The sequence below is a fragment of the Littorina saxatilis genome, linkage group LG7 (genome assembly GCF_037325665.1).
Source record: "Littorina saxatilis isolate snail1 linkage group LG7, US_GU_Lsax_2.0, whole genome shotgun sequence".
NCBI lineage: Eukaryota > Metazoa > Mollusca > Gastropoda > Littorinimorpha > Littorinidae > Littorina > Littorina saxatilis.
Window position 1 is genome coordinate 40373687 of NC_090251.1, and position 17957 is coordinate 40391643.

The 17957-nt window shown below is 40.0% G+C and overlaps 1 protein-coding gene across 1 annotated transcript in view; it reads left to right on the plus strand.

Annotated features, from left to right (window-relative positions):
* The first annotated feature begins 11990 nt into the window (after positions 1–11990).
* LOC138971458 (paired box protein Pax-6-like) overlaps positions 11991–17957 on the plus strand; it is a 90839-nt gene continuing 84872 nt past the window's right edge. Inside the window, exon 1 of the mRNA XM_070344187.1 lies at positions 11991–12540. Coding sequence (XP_070200288.1) covers positions 12528–12540 — 13 coding nt within the window. The 5' untranslated portion in view covers positions 11991–12527. The remainder of the gene's footprint in view (positions 12541–17957) is intronic.

Here is a 17957-nt window from a genome sequence, read left to right on the forward strand (position 1 = left end):
GGGGGGGGGGGGGGGGTTGGAACAGTCAAGAAGCGTGTGCGTGTGTGCAGGAGGCAGTAGGGGGAGGGGTGCGAAGGTGTCGCTTTGGAGGTGTGTCAAAATCCTCTCTCAATCAGGCCGCGCCGAGAAAAGTTTTCCGCCGACACTCCGGCCCACCGCGCTCCGAAACCCAACGTCAATCAACAAGTAAGGCATGGAACAGACAAACCCACGCCGACCAACCACACACGCCGCTGCGCGCTACAAGCCCCGCCTACCAGCGTTCTCTCCACCCCCTCTCTCGCCCCCGCTGAGTGGCTCCCAAGGCCGGTGGCTTCGCTGAGCGCAGGTTTTCAGTCACCTCGTTGGGGCCATTGCTGTGAAGTGGGGATGTGTAGTGTGTGTGTACTGTGGTGTGTGCGGCTCGTGTTGTTTTCACCGTGTCCAAATTCGGAAACCTCGTGTCGTAGAGTAAGCCGAGTGTGAAGCGTAAAAAGACAACCGCAACTGACAAGAGGACGAGATATTTACAAGCACACGCTAAGCTGTGTAGTTTCCGCGGAGCCTCCTCAAGACTCCAACGCCGAAAAAAACAACTCAACAGGAATCGACGGTGGGTGAAACAGGTTCAGGATGGATCGTTTGCCTGAATTACAGCTCGTGTCGTGTGTCGCTGCGTGTCTGAGTGAGTGACTTAGTGGTGTGTATGATTGTCTGCAGTGGCTGTGCAGTCAAGTGCAACAGCCCAAAACGAAGTGTGTTCTCTCTGTGTCCTCACTGAAGCGAGAAAAAGAGAAATAAATTTGTTATATTCTGGCACTGATTCCTATACATTTCATTCACTTTTATTATTCGGCATGAAATATTCTTGGTTGTTCGGTTTTTCTGTTCTGGTTTTTCGCAGAAATGAGTTGGTTTTTTGTGAAACGCTACCTCGCAGGGTAAAGTCGTGCGTATTTCTGTGGGAGTAGTACAAGCGTAAATGAAATTCATATTTTCCTGTCTAAGCTTTGACACGACACATAATGTTTTCCCTCCAGAACTTCTCTGTACTTTCGGTTTCTCGGCAGGAACTGTAAAGTGTCAGTCAAAAGCTTCTTTTTTTTGGGGGGGGGGGGGGGGGGAGAAAGTTGCAGTTAGAAACAATTCAATTATCCTTTTATTTTTGGAATATTCATAAAAACGGATTTAAAGAAAATGGTGCCTTGCTGCCCAAAGGTATTCTGAATTCAACAATTATTTTAAACATTTAGTTATCACGGCGCATTATTTGGCAAGATCTCAAATTTCTTGACTCCGCATTCTGTTCTTGCGCGGAAGACGATGGGGATCGGAAAGGGTACCTCATTAGCGGTTTAATTAAAACTATGGTGTGCAGCTTCATTAGGAAAGCGATTGATTGCATATACTGTTGCGATTAAAACCATTATCACTATCATTAAGCCTACGGGACACAAGATATGTGTGATCACATGTATATGAGACAATGACAAAAGGTGACGTTTTCATGTCAGTATGTCCCAAATGACATAACCAGTACATTTTTCATTCTATCTAATCTGTTTTCGTTCTATTTTTTCAAATAACATGCGTTAACAATTGATTGCCAACTGGAATGGAAGAGCACAAACAGTGTAACTTGATATGTAGTTTCTCTAGAGGGAAAAACATCTTCCACTTTCATGTCAGTGTGTCCCATGCAACATACATTTGCCAAACAGCTATGTGCAAGTAGATTATTTGTTAGTGGTATAGAAAATACTGATCAACAATTAAAGTCAGTTTTCACATTCATTTTCTACCTATTTCTTATTTGTTTATTCTGTTGGCAATGGTGAAATGTCAGTAATCGTGTGTCATTCGGGACAGTAGACATGACACCTGACCTTTTGTCACTGTCTCATATACCATTAAAACGCAACCCAATAGTGAAAGAAACCCGTGTGCATGACTAACATTGCCACTCAATGAATGCGGTTACTGCATGAATAGCAAGATCGACTTTAACCATGCAGTAACATACATTTTTAAAAACACGTTTTGGGGGATTTTTTCATTAGAAAGTATTGAAAGAACTTTACAAAATGCATGAACTGTTGACAAGTAGTGTGAATTAAATATTTGAATTTTTGAAAACACGTTTTGGGGGATTTTTTTATTAGAAAGAATTGAAACAACTTTACAAAATGCATGAACTGTTGAAAAGTAGTCTGAGTTAAATATTTGAATTGTAGTGTTACTGTACTAATATTGTATGGGTGAACGGTATGTTGCACCGTAAACAACGTAGAGAAATAATCAAGGTGTGCAGTTGTTTACTTTAAATATACGCCTAAAAGATTAAGCAAACAAAAATAGCGTGGTGACAACTCTTAGTCAATAAATGTATGCATACACATGCTCCTTAAAATATGCTCAATTGCAAAATCAGTGAAAAATATTTGTATTGTAAGGCAGTAGGGTATTATTTTGTTATGATTAATCCTTATTTCAATATTTAATTTGTATGTAGAATCAAAAAACAAAACAAGAATGGTATTTTTTAATTTTTTTTTAAAATTTGTATGTAATTTTTAAAACAAAAAGAACAAATGAATGAATGTTAACATGCAACAGTGAGCAATTAAAAAAATTGCTGTGCACAAAAACAAAACAGCAGCGATACAAATGAGGCAGGTGCAATCCTTCTTATATTACCATTACATATAGGCTTATAACTAATAATTTTACAAATTACAAGACTAAAACTTGATGACAGTCATAATTATGTCAAAGACAAAACCATGCAGCATGGCGAATTCTATACAGAATACCTGATACTTCGAAAACATAAAACATGCCAGCACGAGCGAATTGTAAAGCATGCATGCGTGCATGCTACATCAAAAACATTACAACACTTCACGGACCAAATTATACATGCATGGTTAATGCATGCATGATACATCAAAAACATCATCTCAGAATATACCATTCAACACAGGATACATCCTAGATAATGCATTACATATCATCTCAGCCGACACAAGGCGGACTAAAGATAATTGAATGATCCTACAAAAACATAGATCAATTCAATACTGATAAATTCTCTATCATTTATATGATAATGCATGACACGTCCAAATTGAGGCGGATTCTAGGCATTTAAATAATATTTAACAACAACAACAACAACAATAGGAGCAGAACAAGCCAACACTTGCGGGACAAATTCTAGATTGTTGATAACGCATGAATAAATAGTACTTCGATTAGATAGCAGAGCTGATTGCTATATGTATGTATAATGTACGATAATAAAACAGAGATGTGAGTTCTAGGGAACACATGTTATATATACTTCAAAATCAGAGGCTAAATACAAGGCTAATGCATATTTCTTCAAATACACAGGCGATTTTGAGCTGATGCATGCAGATATAGTACCTCAAACTGATATGATTGCAAGATAATGTACACATGATACTTCTAAACCATTACTGTTTAACTTGGGGTAAAATCTAGATAATTAAACAGAGATGAATTCTATAGATTATGTATCAGTAGTTCAAAGACGTAGCAGACCAACACGTTGCAATTTGCAAATAGGGCAAGCTACTTCAAAAACAGAGGCGAATTTGTAGATAAGGTGAAATACTTATACAAACATTAAAATTCAACGGCATGATTCTACACAATGCATGATACTTTAAAAACAGAGATAACTTCTATAGAAAATTCACTTTACTTCAAAGATGTAGCAGACCAATACATGGCGATTTGTAGATAATGCAAGCTACTTCAAAAACAGATTATAACTCCAGATAATTAACGATACCTGAAAAAGCATTACAATTCAACACGGGATGAATCAAATGTATAGATAATGCATGATTGGCGCTCCAAGTCTTCTTCTTCTTCTTCTTTTTCCCTTAAGCTAGCTACTAGCTAGCTGCCCTTTCCCCACCTCATGTATCACCAACCCCTTCCCATTTTCTGCTTGTTTGTGTATTTGTTTTGTCTTTTGTTTTGTTTTTCGTTTCCTGAAATGAGCTAATGTACTTATTCCGCCATCATGCTAACCTTTGTTTTGTAATTACTATGATTGCTTAAAATAAGCATTATATGCTTGAGTATGTAATCATCCATGCATTGTTCTTGTCATGATTAAAATTGAATAAAGTTTTGTTTAAACCATAATGCATGATTATCAGTATCAAAACAGAGACGAATTTTAGACAATACAGTGATACTTCAAAAGCGTTACAATTCAACGCGTAAAAGAATTCTATAGATAACGCGGCATGCTACAATCATTAGAACAACGGGGCGAAGTCAGTCCGAATAATGCATGATACTCAAATTACAGATGGGAAAATACTAAATAATACATGATATTTCAAAATGCATGACAACCATCGCTACCTCAAATAAGGCAAATATTTATACAGTAAATATACAAGCACGCTATTTCAAAAAACTGCAAGTGTAATACAATTCAACACAGGATAAATTCTAGATAATGCATGATACAATACTTTAAAGTTTTGTCATGTACGATACTTTAAAAAAAATAACCAGGCAACATGAGTCCAATTGTAGACAATGCATGATACTAATAACACACACAAAAATAACCCCCCACAATTCTGTTGCAACTCAACACGCAATGAGTTCCACGAAACAGTGCATAACACAGGGCGTACTGCATGTATTTAGATAATACATAGGGATAAGGATAAGATAAGATATAAGGATAACATTTCATATAGTCCTGTGAGGTTACCCCCATGGAAATTTGGGCTGCTTTTTCACTGGGGAAAGCGAGCTGCCATACAAGCGACTTGATGATGGTTCCTGCATGTCCCACAGGTTTAGTGCCTATATCAGGGACTGAAATTGTTATTCGCTAGCGACTGCCGTACAGACGGCGCTACCTATTAATACATGCACTTTAAAAAACACTAAAAAAAAAACACATAACAACCCAAAACACCATCGGGAGACGAATTCTCTGCGTGCATGCAGTTTATACTCTTTCCATCCACCACCAAAACACTCACGCATCCATCCATGGAGTGCCTGCCTGCATGCATGCCGTATAGTAGTAGTCGACAGGCCGGGATAAGAGCCGTGTCCTCGCCTCCCCTCGGGTCGATAGCTCGGTGTGTTACACACGCAACGACCACTACAACAAACCCATCGCCACCCGAGACAACATCCAACATGGACGTCAATAGGCCGTCGTGTATACACATTCTCGCACTCCGATCATTGCCCGGTCTGATCGCGATGGTATTGTCCCAGGCGTTATAATGCGTGGTGGTTACGCTTGGTTGAAAATTTCGAGTCCGTGTTCTTGGCTTGCTCGCAAAATGTTGAACCCCAAAAATCTCCATGTATAGCTTCCGTATTGTTTAATTTTGAATCCGTAGATGTAGTTGTCGACTGAGGGTGCTGCTTTTTTTTTTGTAGACGATGTATATTGATTTCTAGTCACAGAACGACTCCGAAATCATTCTGGCTTCCGGAAATACACACGCTATTAGCGGAGCTTGCATGCACGCACCTGAGGGGAACAGAAAGCATGCTGTGATATGTGCAAGGTGGTAAAAATGCTGCAGCTTCTTTTTTTGTAGAGTAGGGTAGCATATGTTAAAATACAGAACATGCCGCGTGCTTATTTCAGCTGTTATCATCCGTTATCATATGTTATCATCCGTTCGTATATTGTTGTGCAGTCATGAGATGTTTTTCATTCTTAAACATGCAGACCAGCCATGCATGCACTGTATACAACACACACACACACACGCACACACACACACATACGCACACACGCACGCACGCACACACACACACACACACACACACACACACACACACACACACACACACACACAAATCATCCACTCATTTAAAGCACACGCAACTGGCCGTGGCGTTGAAAATAGCACGGTCATTCATCATCACTGCTTTCACTCGCTCACGCATTCATTCATCGCTCAACGCGTTATTATTATTACTCCACGCCAAAAACAGAGCAATGGTAATTTCTCATCGTACTATAACTATCGACCCAAACTTCTACTGTGTGTACAATAAGCCCTTTAGAACCGCTGCAGCAACTGTTGCGGTTGGAATGGCAGAAATCAGCCAAGAGCCGACTTAGATCACCCAAACAATAGTCCTACTTAATGACGCTCTCGCAAGGTGCTCTTGTACACAGCTTGAAATGCGTGGGCTTTCAAACGACACGGCGCTAGCAGGGTTCAAATGGCAATATCCCTTGCTGGGAAAATCGAAGTTTTCACACTCTCAGGCGAGAGGCTCGATGCAATATTCCTGCAGTTGGCGCGGCCATTGGTATTGGAAAATCACAGCAGAAAAAAAATGATGTGTGGCTTTTGTAATATTTAGCTTGCCATGCGGCATGCATGTGTGATCCAAGGCTTGCATGATGGTGATCTTTATGTTTTTCTTATGGAGGCAGTTGGGACTTCATTAGTTTTGATGTGGAGTATTGCGATTTGTTTTGAATTAGTCATTTCTAGCACACACACAAATATATATATATATATTGTCTATATATGTTACAGTTAATCTGTGAAACCAGGGAATGCGTGTATTAACTAGGTAATACATGAATTAACTGACGGAAAAAACAGTTAATTCATGTATTACCTAAAATAGTGTAGTTAATACACGTATTCCCTGGTTTCACAGATTAACTGTAACATATATACTGACCAAAAACAACAGCTAACTGTATCAATTATATCAGCCCTCTCTTTAACTGCAATCATTCATTTCTTGGCAGATTGATGCTATGATGTCCATTTTTCCAAGGCTTTCTTCTTATTGTTCGTGTTTTTTTTCGTGTTTTTTTCGTGTTTTTTTTCGTGTTCTCTCGCTTCTTCTTCTTTAGTAATGATAATGGAATATTCTCCCAAGCAATTATAAGGGTTGCGCAACGTTTAGTGTTGAGTGTGTGTTAAGTTCATACTCATTTCTCTTTCAGCGATTCTCGTTTGCATGCATGACTTTGTATTGTAAATGTTTACAATCATAACAATCTTGTTATTCGTTCCATTTTTATTGAATTTGACGTTCTAATAGGTGTTTCATTCTTGCTACTTTCCTCTTTTGTGCTACTCTCAATAATTTCTTTTTTAAATTAAAATAATTAAAATTGACAACGTAAAGAGTATCTGAGATGTGCACTTGTATAAAATTCCAGATTATTGGATCTTTTTTAAACCTGTGCTGAAACTTTACTTTCACGACAAAGAACTGTCGATTTGTTCTTCGCAGAAAGTGATCCTATGCCGTTGCACTTTATGTCATTGACTGTACGAATAAAGTCATTCGAAGTGAACAGGTACAAAAGTACTGTGGGTCTGTACAATGTTAGGCCAGCGAATGCCCCGAGGACTCTGTTGGGAATTACGTGAATGGGTAGCTACGGCAGGGGTTTTAATGGTAGCACTTATATATACATGCATGGCTGGTCTGCACAAGAGCCCATTCACGTAATTCCCAACAGAGTCCTCGGGGTATCGACCACGGGATTTGTTTTTTAAGCTAGAGGTCCTGTGTTCTAAGCTATACGTCCTTTTTTCTAAGGTAGCTACTGCAGGGGTTTTAATGGTAGCACTTATATACATTTTAATTCAAATTTGCATTTCACATTCAATTTGTATGTTATACTAATTATAGACTGTACAAAGTTCTCCTGAACCATGTTATACTAATTATAGACTGTACAAAGTTCTCCTGAACCATGTTATGCTAATTATAGACTGTACAAAGTTCTCCTGAACCATGTTATACTAATTATAGACTGTACAAAGTTCTCCTGAACCATGTTATACTAATCATAGACTGTACAAAGTTCTCCTGAACCATGTTATACTAATCATAGACTGTACAAAGTTCTCCTGAACCATGTTATACTAATTATAGACTGTACAAAGTTCTCCTGAACCATGTTATACTAATTATAGACTGTACAAAGTTCTCCTGAACCATGTAGCCTTTAACTTGAATAGCAACAAATGTCATCAAGTGATCACGAATTAAAAAGAGTCAGGTCGGTCCACAGTTAGAAACGTTGACAATGCTGTCTCGTGGAAAGTCAGCCCAAATATCTACAGACCGGGACCTCAGTGACCGAATAGGAAAGTTGAGGACCATGCAAGAGAAACTTCAGATCACTACACCGCGCTTGGGAGTAGAACTGTTTATATATGTTATGCCCTTTCTTGCTATATGTCCTGCGTATGATATAGGTGGCCAAAAAAGGCTTCCCGAAGATTTGCCTTGCTCTCTCAATCTCGCAAATTCCTTCTGGCTTTTCTGGACTGGTCACATGCAGTGAGAGGTCCTGCTCTAGCATGAACGTTTAAGGGCTTGGTGGCTTAATTTCTTAAGAGTCCGTGAGGTCTTAAGTCGCAGTGCTAAGTCCTAGAGGATTTCTCGCCTTCTTTCTCTCTTGTGGTCTAGCTGGGGCATTGACAATATTGGTCCTACTTATTGTTGGACGGCGATGGGTTTAGAAATGGTCGTGAGTAGCCGTGTTGTTGTTTCGGGAGTAGCCTTGTTGTTGTTGTCCTTTCTTTTTTGTGTGCCGCTGTGGTGTTTTTTACTTTTACTACCCCACCTTGTGGGCAGAGAAACTGTCATGTTGCATGCATGGTGGTTGGTGGAGTTCTTTTGCTGTGTTTTGAAACCTCTAGTAATCCTGGAACGCCGAAGAAGAAGAAGAAGAAGAAGAAGAAAAAGAAGAAACCTCTTGTTGATTGTTGTTGTTGAGGGGCTCCCAAATGAAAAGGTGGTCTCTTGACTGTTTCACTTTGTTTCAAAAGTTTTTGTCGTTGTTCTTGGGTTTTTTTTCTACTGCATGCGTATGGGTATCTTTGGCCGAACTTTGTTTCACTGTGCCGTAGAAGTTTCTACATATAAAGTCTGTACTATTCTTCTCCTGAGAGTAAAATGTGTCACGTGGTTTGAGACACTCTTGCACAACCTTTTGAAACAAAGTTTTTAGTCTGATGTTGTGCACTGTTCATTACATTAGGTTACCGTTCATTATATAAAGGAAGGTCGGACACCGTTAGCTGGATTTCGTACCACTGTGAACTGCATGGGGTTCGTCGTGTTTCACACGCACACAGTAGCAGATTAAAATCAATCTCATTGGAATAACCTTTGGTTTCGTAGACCCCCCCAAAAAAAAACACACAAAAACAAAAACACTTGGCGAACCACAGACATGCAAATATATTATACAGACAGTCATGCAGATTCATCATCCGTCACTGAGACCCCATCATGCATCAGGCATGTCACTTACCTCTTACCTAATTCGATAACTGTAATCTAAAATTAGCCCGTAACGCTCCTATAGAGAGATCTATACTACAACCGTATAGACACAGGTGTGGATACGTGAGTTCGGCTGGAAACAATGCTTAATTGCCACATCAATCATCACACCTTTTTCTCTAACACCTGTGTCAAAAACGTGACTGATGTTTTTCTTTGTATCTTTTGTCAGAACATTGTCATGAATACCTCATCTGGGGGTAATTTTGTAAAGTCACTCTGACTCGGAGAAGATATTGTTTAGTGTGTGTGTGTGTTCTTCGTATAAGGATTAACGTTGTAAGCCAACTCTATAATGAAAACCAAATGCACATTATTGTATGCAGTAGTGGTGAGTGTATACTGGCGCCAATAGTGTTAAACACAAAAAGGGACAAACTGCTTACATTTTGAAGCTAAACAAATACATCTAAATAAATAACGAAAGACACACACACACACACCCACACACACACACACACACACACACACACACACACACACACACACACACACACACACACACACACACACACACACACACACACACACACACACACACACACACAAATGAATGAATACAAAAACAACATTAAAAATGAATAATTAGATCAATAGATAAATAGATATATAAATAATAAATAAATAAATGATGAATGAATGAGTGAGTGAATGAATGAATGAATGAATGAATGAATGAATAAATAAATACATAAGCCTAGATAAATAAATATAAAATAAATAAATAAATAAATAACATTGAAACGAATGACAACCGCCATCCAGCAACGTTGAGCCTTCATCAGTAACCACGAATACAATTTAATGTTGCTTACAATTTATTTTGATTTGCCATTAAAGTCAAGCTAAGTACTCAAGTTGAGTACCACACCTGCATCACAACATAAATCATATACATTATCAAAGGTTCACACGGTGTGATTATCATCACAGATGTAAGCTATTGTGTGCAATAAAGGCGCGTCTCTGAGAGCTAATGCATTTTGAATGACGCCGATACCATATTGTTCTATGGTATAAACTGCTGTATTTCTGACTCACAAGCTTTGTTGAACTCAGGGCCGGACCAAATGAGTTGTAAGGGGGGGGTTCCTCCTTTTTTGGGGGGGCAAATCAGCGAAGTGGCGAAGCCACCTGCAAAGCAGGCGCGCGAACTAGGGGGGTCCGGGGGCATGGTCCCCCGGAAAAATTTTGAAAAACGGTTAAAATCTGTGCAATCTGGTGCATTCTGGGCCTTGTTTTGAGGGTTAAGAGCAGCATTGTTTTGGTGCTAAAACTAGTAAAAAAAAAACCCACTCAAAGCAAGGTACATGCTTTTTCCAGGGGTGGGGTTCCGGAACCCCTGGAACCCCCCCCCCCCCCCCCCCTGGGTCCGGCCCTGGAACTGTTTGGTTAGCATGCATGCGTTTATGCGGTATGCTGTGTTCTTTAACAATTGGTTATTTTACGCTTATTGGTCATACCATTTTATTGTTTGCTTCGTTTTAACATTTTATTGGAATGCTTTCTTTGTTTATGTGTATGGGTTGCTTGTCCATCTTTTCATGCGATTGTAAACTCTCTCTTTTGTTTATCGCGCCATACCGTTACACAATAATTATACAGTATATATATATAATATACTTCGCTCACAACTGGCTTTCTTTTTTTACATTTAGTCAAGTTTTGACTAAATGTTTTAACATAGAGGGGGGAATCGAAACGAGGGTCGTGGTGTATGTGCGTGTGTCTGTGTGTCTGTGTGTCTGTGTGTGTGTGTGTGTGTGTGTGTGTGTGTGTGTGTGTGTGTGTGTGTGTGTGTGTGTGTAGAGCGATTCAGAGTAAACTACTCGACCGATCTGTATGAAATGTTTTATGAGAATTCCTGGGTATGATATCCCCAGATATTTTTTTCATTTATTCGATAAATGTCTTTGATGACGTCATATCCGGCATTTTGTAAAAGTTAAGGCGGCAACTGTCACACCCTCATTTTTCAATAAAATTGATTGAAATTTTGGCCAAGCAATCTTCGACAAAGGTCGGACTTTGGTATTGCATTTCAGCTTGGAGGCTTAAAATTTAATTGATGACTTTGGTCATTAAAAATCTGAAAATTGTAATTAAAATTAATTTTTTATAAAACGATCCCAAATTACGTTTATCGTATTCTTCATCATTTTCTAATTCCAAAAACATATAATTATGTTATATTCGGATTAAAAACAAGCTCTGAAAATTAACAATATAAAAATTATGATTAAAATTAAATTTCCGAAATCGATTTAAAAACAATTTCATCTTATTCCTTGTCCGTTCCTGATTCCAAAAACATATAGATATGATATGTTTGGATTAAAAACACGTTCAGAGAGTTAAAAAGAATAGAGATATAGAAAAGCGGGCTATCCTCCTCAGCGCAACCGCTACCGCGCTTTTCTGTATTATTAATTTCACTGCCTTTGCCACGAGCGGTGGACAGACGATGCTACGAGTGTACGGTCTTGCGGAAAAAATGCTTTGCGTTCAGTTTCATTCTGTTAGTTCGACTGAGCTTGACTAAATGTTGTATTTTCGCCTGACGCGACTTGTTTCTTTCTCTTTCTCCACTTACAAATAAAAGAAATCGCTTTGTTATGTAGGAGGTGATTGCTAATTTGTAATGTTAATTTCCTTCATTTGTGTTTTTTGTTTTGCAGAAACGGATAAATGCATCGCATAAAAAAGAAACGACAGGCGGACAGTTTCCTAGGATACTGGAGACGGACAGGTGTGAAATTCACATCACGTCGCCAACAACTTCAACGACAGTAACACCAGCAGAATCAACAATCTTCTGATTATATATCAACCTGGGACATCATTGTAAAAGTATACTACAGAAAACTGATTCTCTCTCGTGAAACTGACTGTAAAGTCAAGTCCCTGAAACACAAACTTTGACACGAAAACTGTGTCAGCTGAAAATCCAAAACAGAACTTTTGTTTTGTTCATATAATTATGATTGACAGTTTTATAAAGGCCTGAAAAGTCGTGTCGATTTCGACAGTTTCTGACCCGCTTCGTGCACCTCTGTGAAAACACCTGTGTTTATCCGCACGGCTCCTGTGCGTGTTTGTGTGTGAGCATTTCCTGATACTTCACGGTGTCGTGGGATCTTACACCTCTGCAGGCCAACACGGAGTTCAAGACGGCGATCATGCCTGCTAAAGGTGAGCTTGAGCATTATTCTTTATTGACTCTTGTTTGTCTGTTTGTTTGTTTGTCTGTTTGTCTGTTTGTTTGTTTGTCTGTTTGTCTGTTTGTTTGTTTGTTTTTGTATTTTTGTTTTTGTTTATTTGTTTGTTTGTTTGTTTGTTGGTTGGTTTGTTTGATTGTTTACATCCGTCTATTTGTTAGTGTGTTTATATGCTTGGTTGATCGTCTGTATTATTGTGTGTTTGTTTGCATGGTCAGCCAGATTTTGGTAATTTTTCTTCCTTTTCTTTTCTTTCTTTAACTTCCTTCCTCCCCTCTCTCACTTCAATTATCCTCTGTCTCTATCACCCTCTGTCTCAGTCTCTTTTTCTCTCTTCTCTCTCTCTTTCTCTCCGTCGCTCTCTCTCTCTCTCTCTCTCTCTCTCTCTCTCTCTCTCTCTCTCTCTCTCTCTCTCTCTCTCTCTCTCTCTCTCTCTCTCTCTCTCTCTCTCTCTCTCTCTCTCTCTCTCTCTCTCTCTCTCTCTCTCTCTCTCGCTCTCTTTCTCTCTCTTTCGCCCCCTCCTCTTCGTATCTATCCACATTATTTATTATGTAAAGTCATTGATTTCTTGTGCACTATAAATGTCTACGTACAGTTTGCACTTTTCTTGTAACGTGTTGTGCGCCGTGCAACGGACTCATCTTTTCAAGCTAATGATACCTTTAATTATGCATGCTTCGCGGAAGGCGCGTACTTTGTTGTCTCTTTTATGCAACGTGCATTGTGTTGGGTTAGAGAGATACAAAGAAAAGAACACAGCCTATACAACAACAAAAAAGACACAAAGAAACAGGGGGATAAGGACAAGAGATGAAAGAGATACAAACTATGGCTGTACGCGAAGACAGTTATGAATGAATGATTGGGACAGTGCGGGAAACATGAGTATGGATGGAGGCCGGAAAGGGGTTGCATGGATTATAGAAAACCGTAGAAAATAGTGTTTCTATGGAGAAAAAAAAAGATGTGTTGGCTGTTGGTGGACAGAAAGACAGACAGACAGACAGACAGACAGACAGACAGACAGACAGACAGACAGTCACAGAGACATGCAGAGATCATGTGCAGAACGAAATCCAGATTTCAATGAGAAGTGATGACGTCCTCGATCTTACCAGACGCAGAGCACTAAATGTATACAGTTTGTTGTTTTGTGTGTATGTGTGCGTGCATACTTATTTGTTTGTTTGTTTGTTGTGCTTTGTTGTTTTTTTCTCTTCAGATTGTCTCTGTATAACCATTGCAAATGTCCTCCTATTACATTACTTCTCCTGCGTTCGTGGGCTGAAACTCCCACGTACACTCGTGTTTTTTGCACGATGTGGAATTTTACGTGGATGACCGTTTTTTACCCCGCCATTGAGGCAGCCATACGCCGTTTTCGGAGGAAGCATGCTGGGTATTTTCGTGTTTCTATAACCCACCGAACTCTGACATGGATTACAGGATCTTTTTCGTGCGCACTTGGTCTTGTGCTTGCGTGTACACACGGGGGGGGGGTGGGGGGTGGGGGGGGGGGTGTTCGGACACCGAGGAGAGTCTGCACGCAAAGTTGACTCTGAGAAATAAATCTCTCGCCGAACGTGGGGACGAACTCACGCTGACAGCGGCCAACTGGATACAAATCCAGCGCGCTACCGACTGAGCTACATCCCCGCCCGGGTTTTGTTTAAATTGCAAGTTAATACGATGACTTTTGGGACTGCTTGGCATAATATAACTGCACCGAACGCACCGAGAAGAAAACATTGTATAAATCTTGCACAATCGCAAAGCAACGATGAGGCTTTAGATATAGCTTCTGCATGTGTATATATAGTTCCATCCGGTTTCAAAAAACACATTGCACTCCAAAAAGAAATGCGTCAAAAAGGCAGCAAAAAAAAGCTGATTTTAACAAGTGAAAATGGTGGGCCATTGTACTGATTGTCGTCGTGGCAGTCGCTGACGGAGATGTTGGTGTTGTTGCTGTTGGTGGTGGTGTTAGTGTTGTCCCAGCAGCAGGGCTGACATGATGGGGGCTGGTGATGGGGAGACAGTGTTGAGAGCTGGTCGTTACAGTAATTGCTTCTCCCTCGGATAGCATCGCTCGTTTCGCCTTGTCAATTAGCTGCCTGGGACCTTTCAACCCCTTCTTGCCCACCCCTACCCCCTCTTCTCTTGTCCGCCTCCCTCCACCCCCCTTTCTTCCTCTCTCGCCAGCCCTTTTCTTGAATCTCCCATCCTTCCCTCATATCACATTCACACAGATGCACATGCACATTTTTTTTTTCTTTGCATCCCAGAATTGTGCGCTTGTATGTGAATGGCTGTGTATGACAATTCGGCTGTGGGAAGAACAGAAGACACGGTTAATTTTCTGCCAGCAATATCAAGACATTTCTATGTTCGTGGCTCGTCAGTTTCGGTTCAAATTCAATAGTCTGTTCATTAGTATGGTGTTATCTCTTCTGGCAGGTACCATTGCGTCCGCATTGTTATTGAAAAAAGACTCGTAGGTCATACAAATGTACAGATTATGGCTTTACTGTCATTTTGACTCGTCTTGTCAGTTGGCAACTGGTCTTTTACTGTATCGTCTCGTCCTGTTCTCATGTGTCACATCATGTCTTCTCTTCTCCGTCTTTTCTTCTTGTTCCATCAAGTCTCGTCTCGTCTCGTCACGTCTCGTCTCGTCTTGTCTCGTTTTGTCTCGTCTTATCTCATGTAACTCGTCTCGTCTCGTCTCGTCTCGTCTTGTTTTGTCTCATCTTGTATCGTCATGTCTCGTCTTGTCCACTTTTGCAGTGTGTCGTCTTGGCGGCTTCTATCTCGTCTCGTGTGTTGTCTGCTCAGTCGAGTTCTTGTCCGTCTCAGCAAGTCTCGTCTCGTCTCGTCGTATCTCGTCCCGTCGAGCCGGCATAGTTGTAATAAAGAGGCTCATCAAGCTATACTCTAGTGTTTTGTTGTTGTTGTTTTTACCACAACAGAATAAAACCTTAAAGAAAACAAATACAAAATCTGCACATTCTTTGAGTCAAACAACCAAAACTGATCGCACGCTTTTGCACAAGAAAACGATCTCATGCAGCAGGACCAAAACGCAGGCAGCAAGCAAGCATGAGACTATAACAGCTTGACGCAACTGATCTTGCAAGACCCCGTATAGCCTTGCAGTTAAACGTTGAATTGACAGACACAGAGATTGGGGAGGCCACGGTTTTCCCCCTCCACTCTAGAAGGCCAGGCTTTGCTCCTCATGCATTTGCATCGCGGCGGCCGTTAAGGCCGGTGTAATTATTGTCAAATCTTCGATATAATGAAGCACGTGACACACGCTGTTTAACGCTGACCTTTTAAAGTCACGGAATGGGAGTTGGGGGGGGGGGGGGGGGGGGAGAAGAGACGAGAAAGCAAGCGCACAGAGAGGGAAAGACGGACAAGGACACAAGAAGAGTGGGATGAGACGGTGGACAGACAGTCAGTCAAACAGACGGACAGACAGACGGACAGATAGACAGATTGACAGACAGACAGATAGATAAACAGAAAGATAGACAGATAAATAGACAAATAGATAGACATACAGCTAGACAGACAGACAGACAGATAGACAGATAGACAGATGAATAGACAGACAGAGAAACGAATATACAGACGTATATGCGGATATATATAGATGGACTGACTCACTGGCATTCAGACAATCGGACGCGGGCAGAGATGGGAACGGACTGTAGTCGTCAGGTTTTCAAGCTTACACACAGACACACACACACACACACACACACACACACACACACACACAACAAACACACACACAAACACACACACACACACACACACACACACACACATACACACACACACAATTCATTTAAGACGAAATTATCTCCATATACAAGCTGTATACATCATGTTTCGGTGTCGACAAGGATCTTCATTGATAACCCACTGAGTGCGAGCAGGTCAGAGGTATATGTCCACCTACACACCAAAACAAAAACATACGGACAACGCACTTTTACTTTCTGCGCACCCACACCATGGATTTCTCTCCCCTTTCACATCCGCCACTCTCAGTCACCCCAAGCATTCAAACGAGCACTCAAAACGCACCTCTTCAAGAAATACAACCCCTGATTTTGTTTTCTCAGTCCATCAGTAGGCTACATGTAGTGTATTTGTTGTTTTAGTGATAATGTGATAATGTATATAAACATCTAGGGCTGTTTTCAGTATTGTTGATAACATGTTCTGTTTAATTAAGGGTATTCAGCTGGTATTTCCTTGTTTTCACTACCTATTTTATTCATGTTTTTACATTTAGTCAAGTTTTGACTAAATTTTTTAACGTAGAGGGGGGAATCGAGACGAGGGTCGTGGTGTATGTGTGTGTGTGTGTGTGTGTGTGTCTGTCTGTCTGTCTGTGTGTGTGTGTAGAGCGATTCAGACTAAACTACTGGGCCGATCTTTATAAAATTTGACATGAGAGTTCCTGGGTATGATATCCCCGGACGTTTTTTTCTTTTTTTCGATAAATACCTTTGATGACGTCATATCCGGCTTTTTGTAAAAGTTGAGACGGCACTGTCACACCCTCATTATTCAATTAAATTGATTGAAATTTTGGCAAAGCAATCTTCGACGAAGGCCGGGGTTTGGTATTGCATTTCAGCTTGGTGGCTTAAAAACTAATGAGTGAGTTTGGTCATTAAAAATCGGAAACTTGAAATTAAAATTATTTTTTTATTAAACGATCCAAAAACAATTTCATCTTATTCTTCGTCATTTTCTGATTCCAAAAACATATACATATGTTATATTTGGATTAAAAACAAGCTCTGAAAATTAAAAATATAAAAATTATGATCAAAATAAATTTCCGAAATCGATTTAAAAACTATTTCATCTTATTCCTTGTTGGTTCCTGATTCCAAAAACATATAGATATGATATGTTTGGATTAAAAACACGCTCAGAAAGTTAAAACGAAGAGAGGTACAGTAAAGCGTGCTATGAAGCACAGCGCAACCGCTGCCGCGCCAAACAGGCTCGTCACTTTCACTGCCTTTTGCACTAGCGGGGGACTACGTTCAGTTTCATTCTGTGAGTTCCACAGCTTGACTAAATGTAGTAATTTCGCCTTACGCGACTTGTTATTACTTAGTTAGTGGAAGAATCTTTTGTAATGTATGTTTGATGGTGTATGCTTTTGATTAAGCGTTGCCGACTATGAATGTAGATGTAAATGCTTGTATAACTGTGTTTTAATTTTAAATGTGTCAAGCGCAAAGAGCATAATTGTAAAGTTATGATGTTGCGCTATATAAATGCTCATTTATTATTATTATTATTATTATCATTATTATTATTATATGTGCGTTATTAACAATCAACAACAGGTATGCT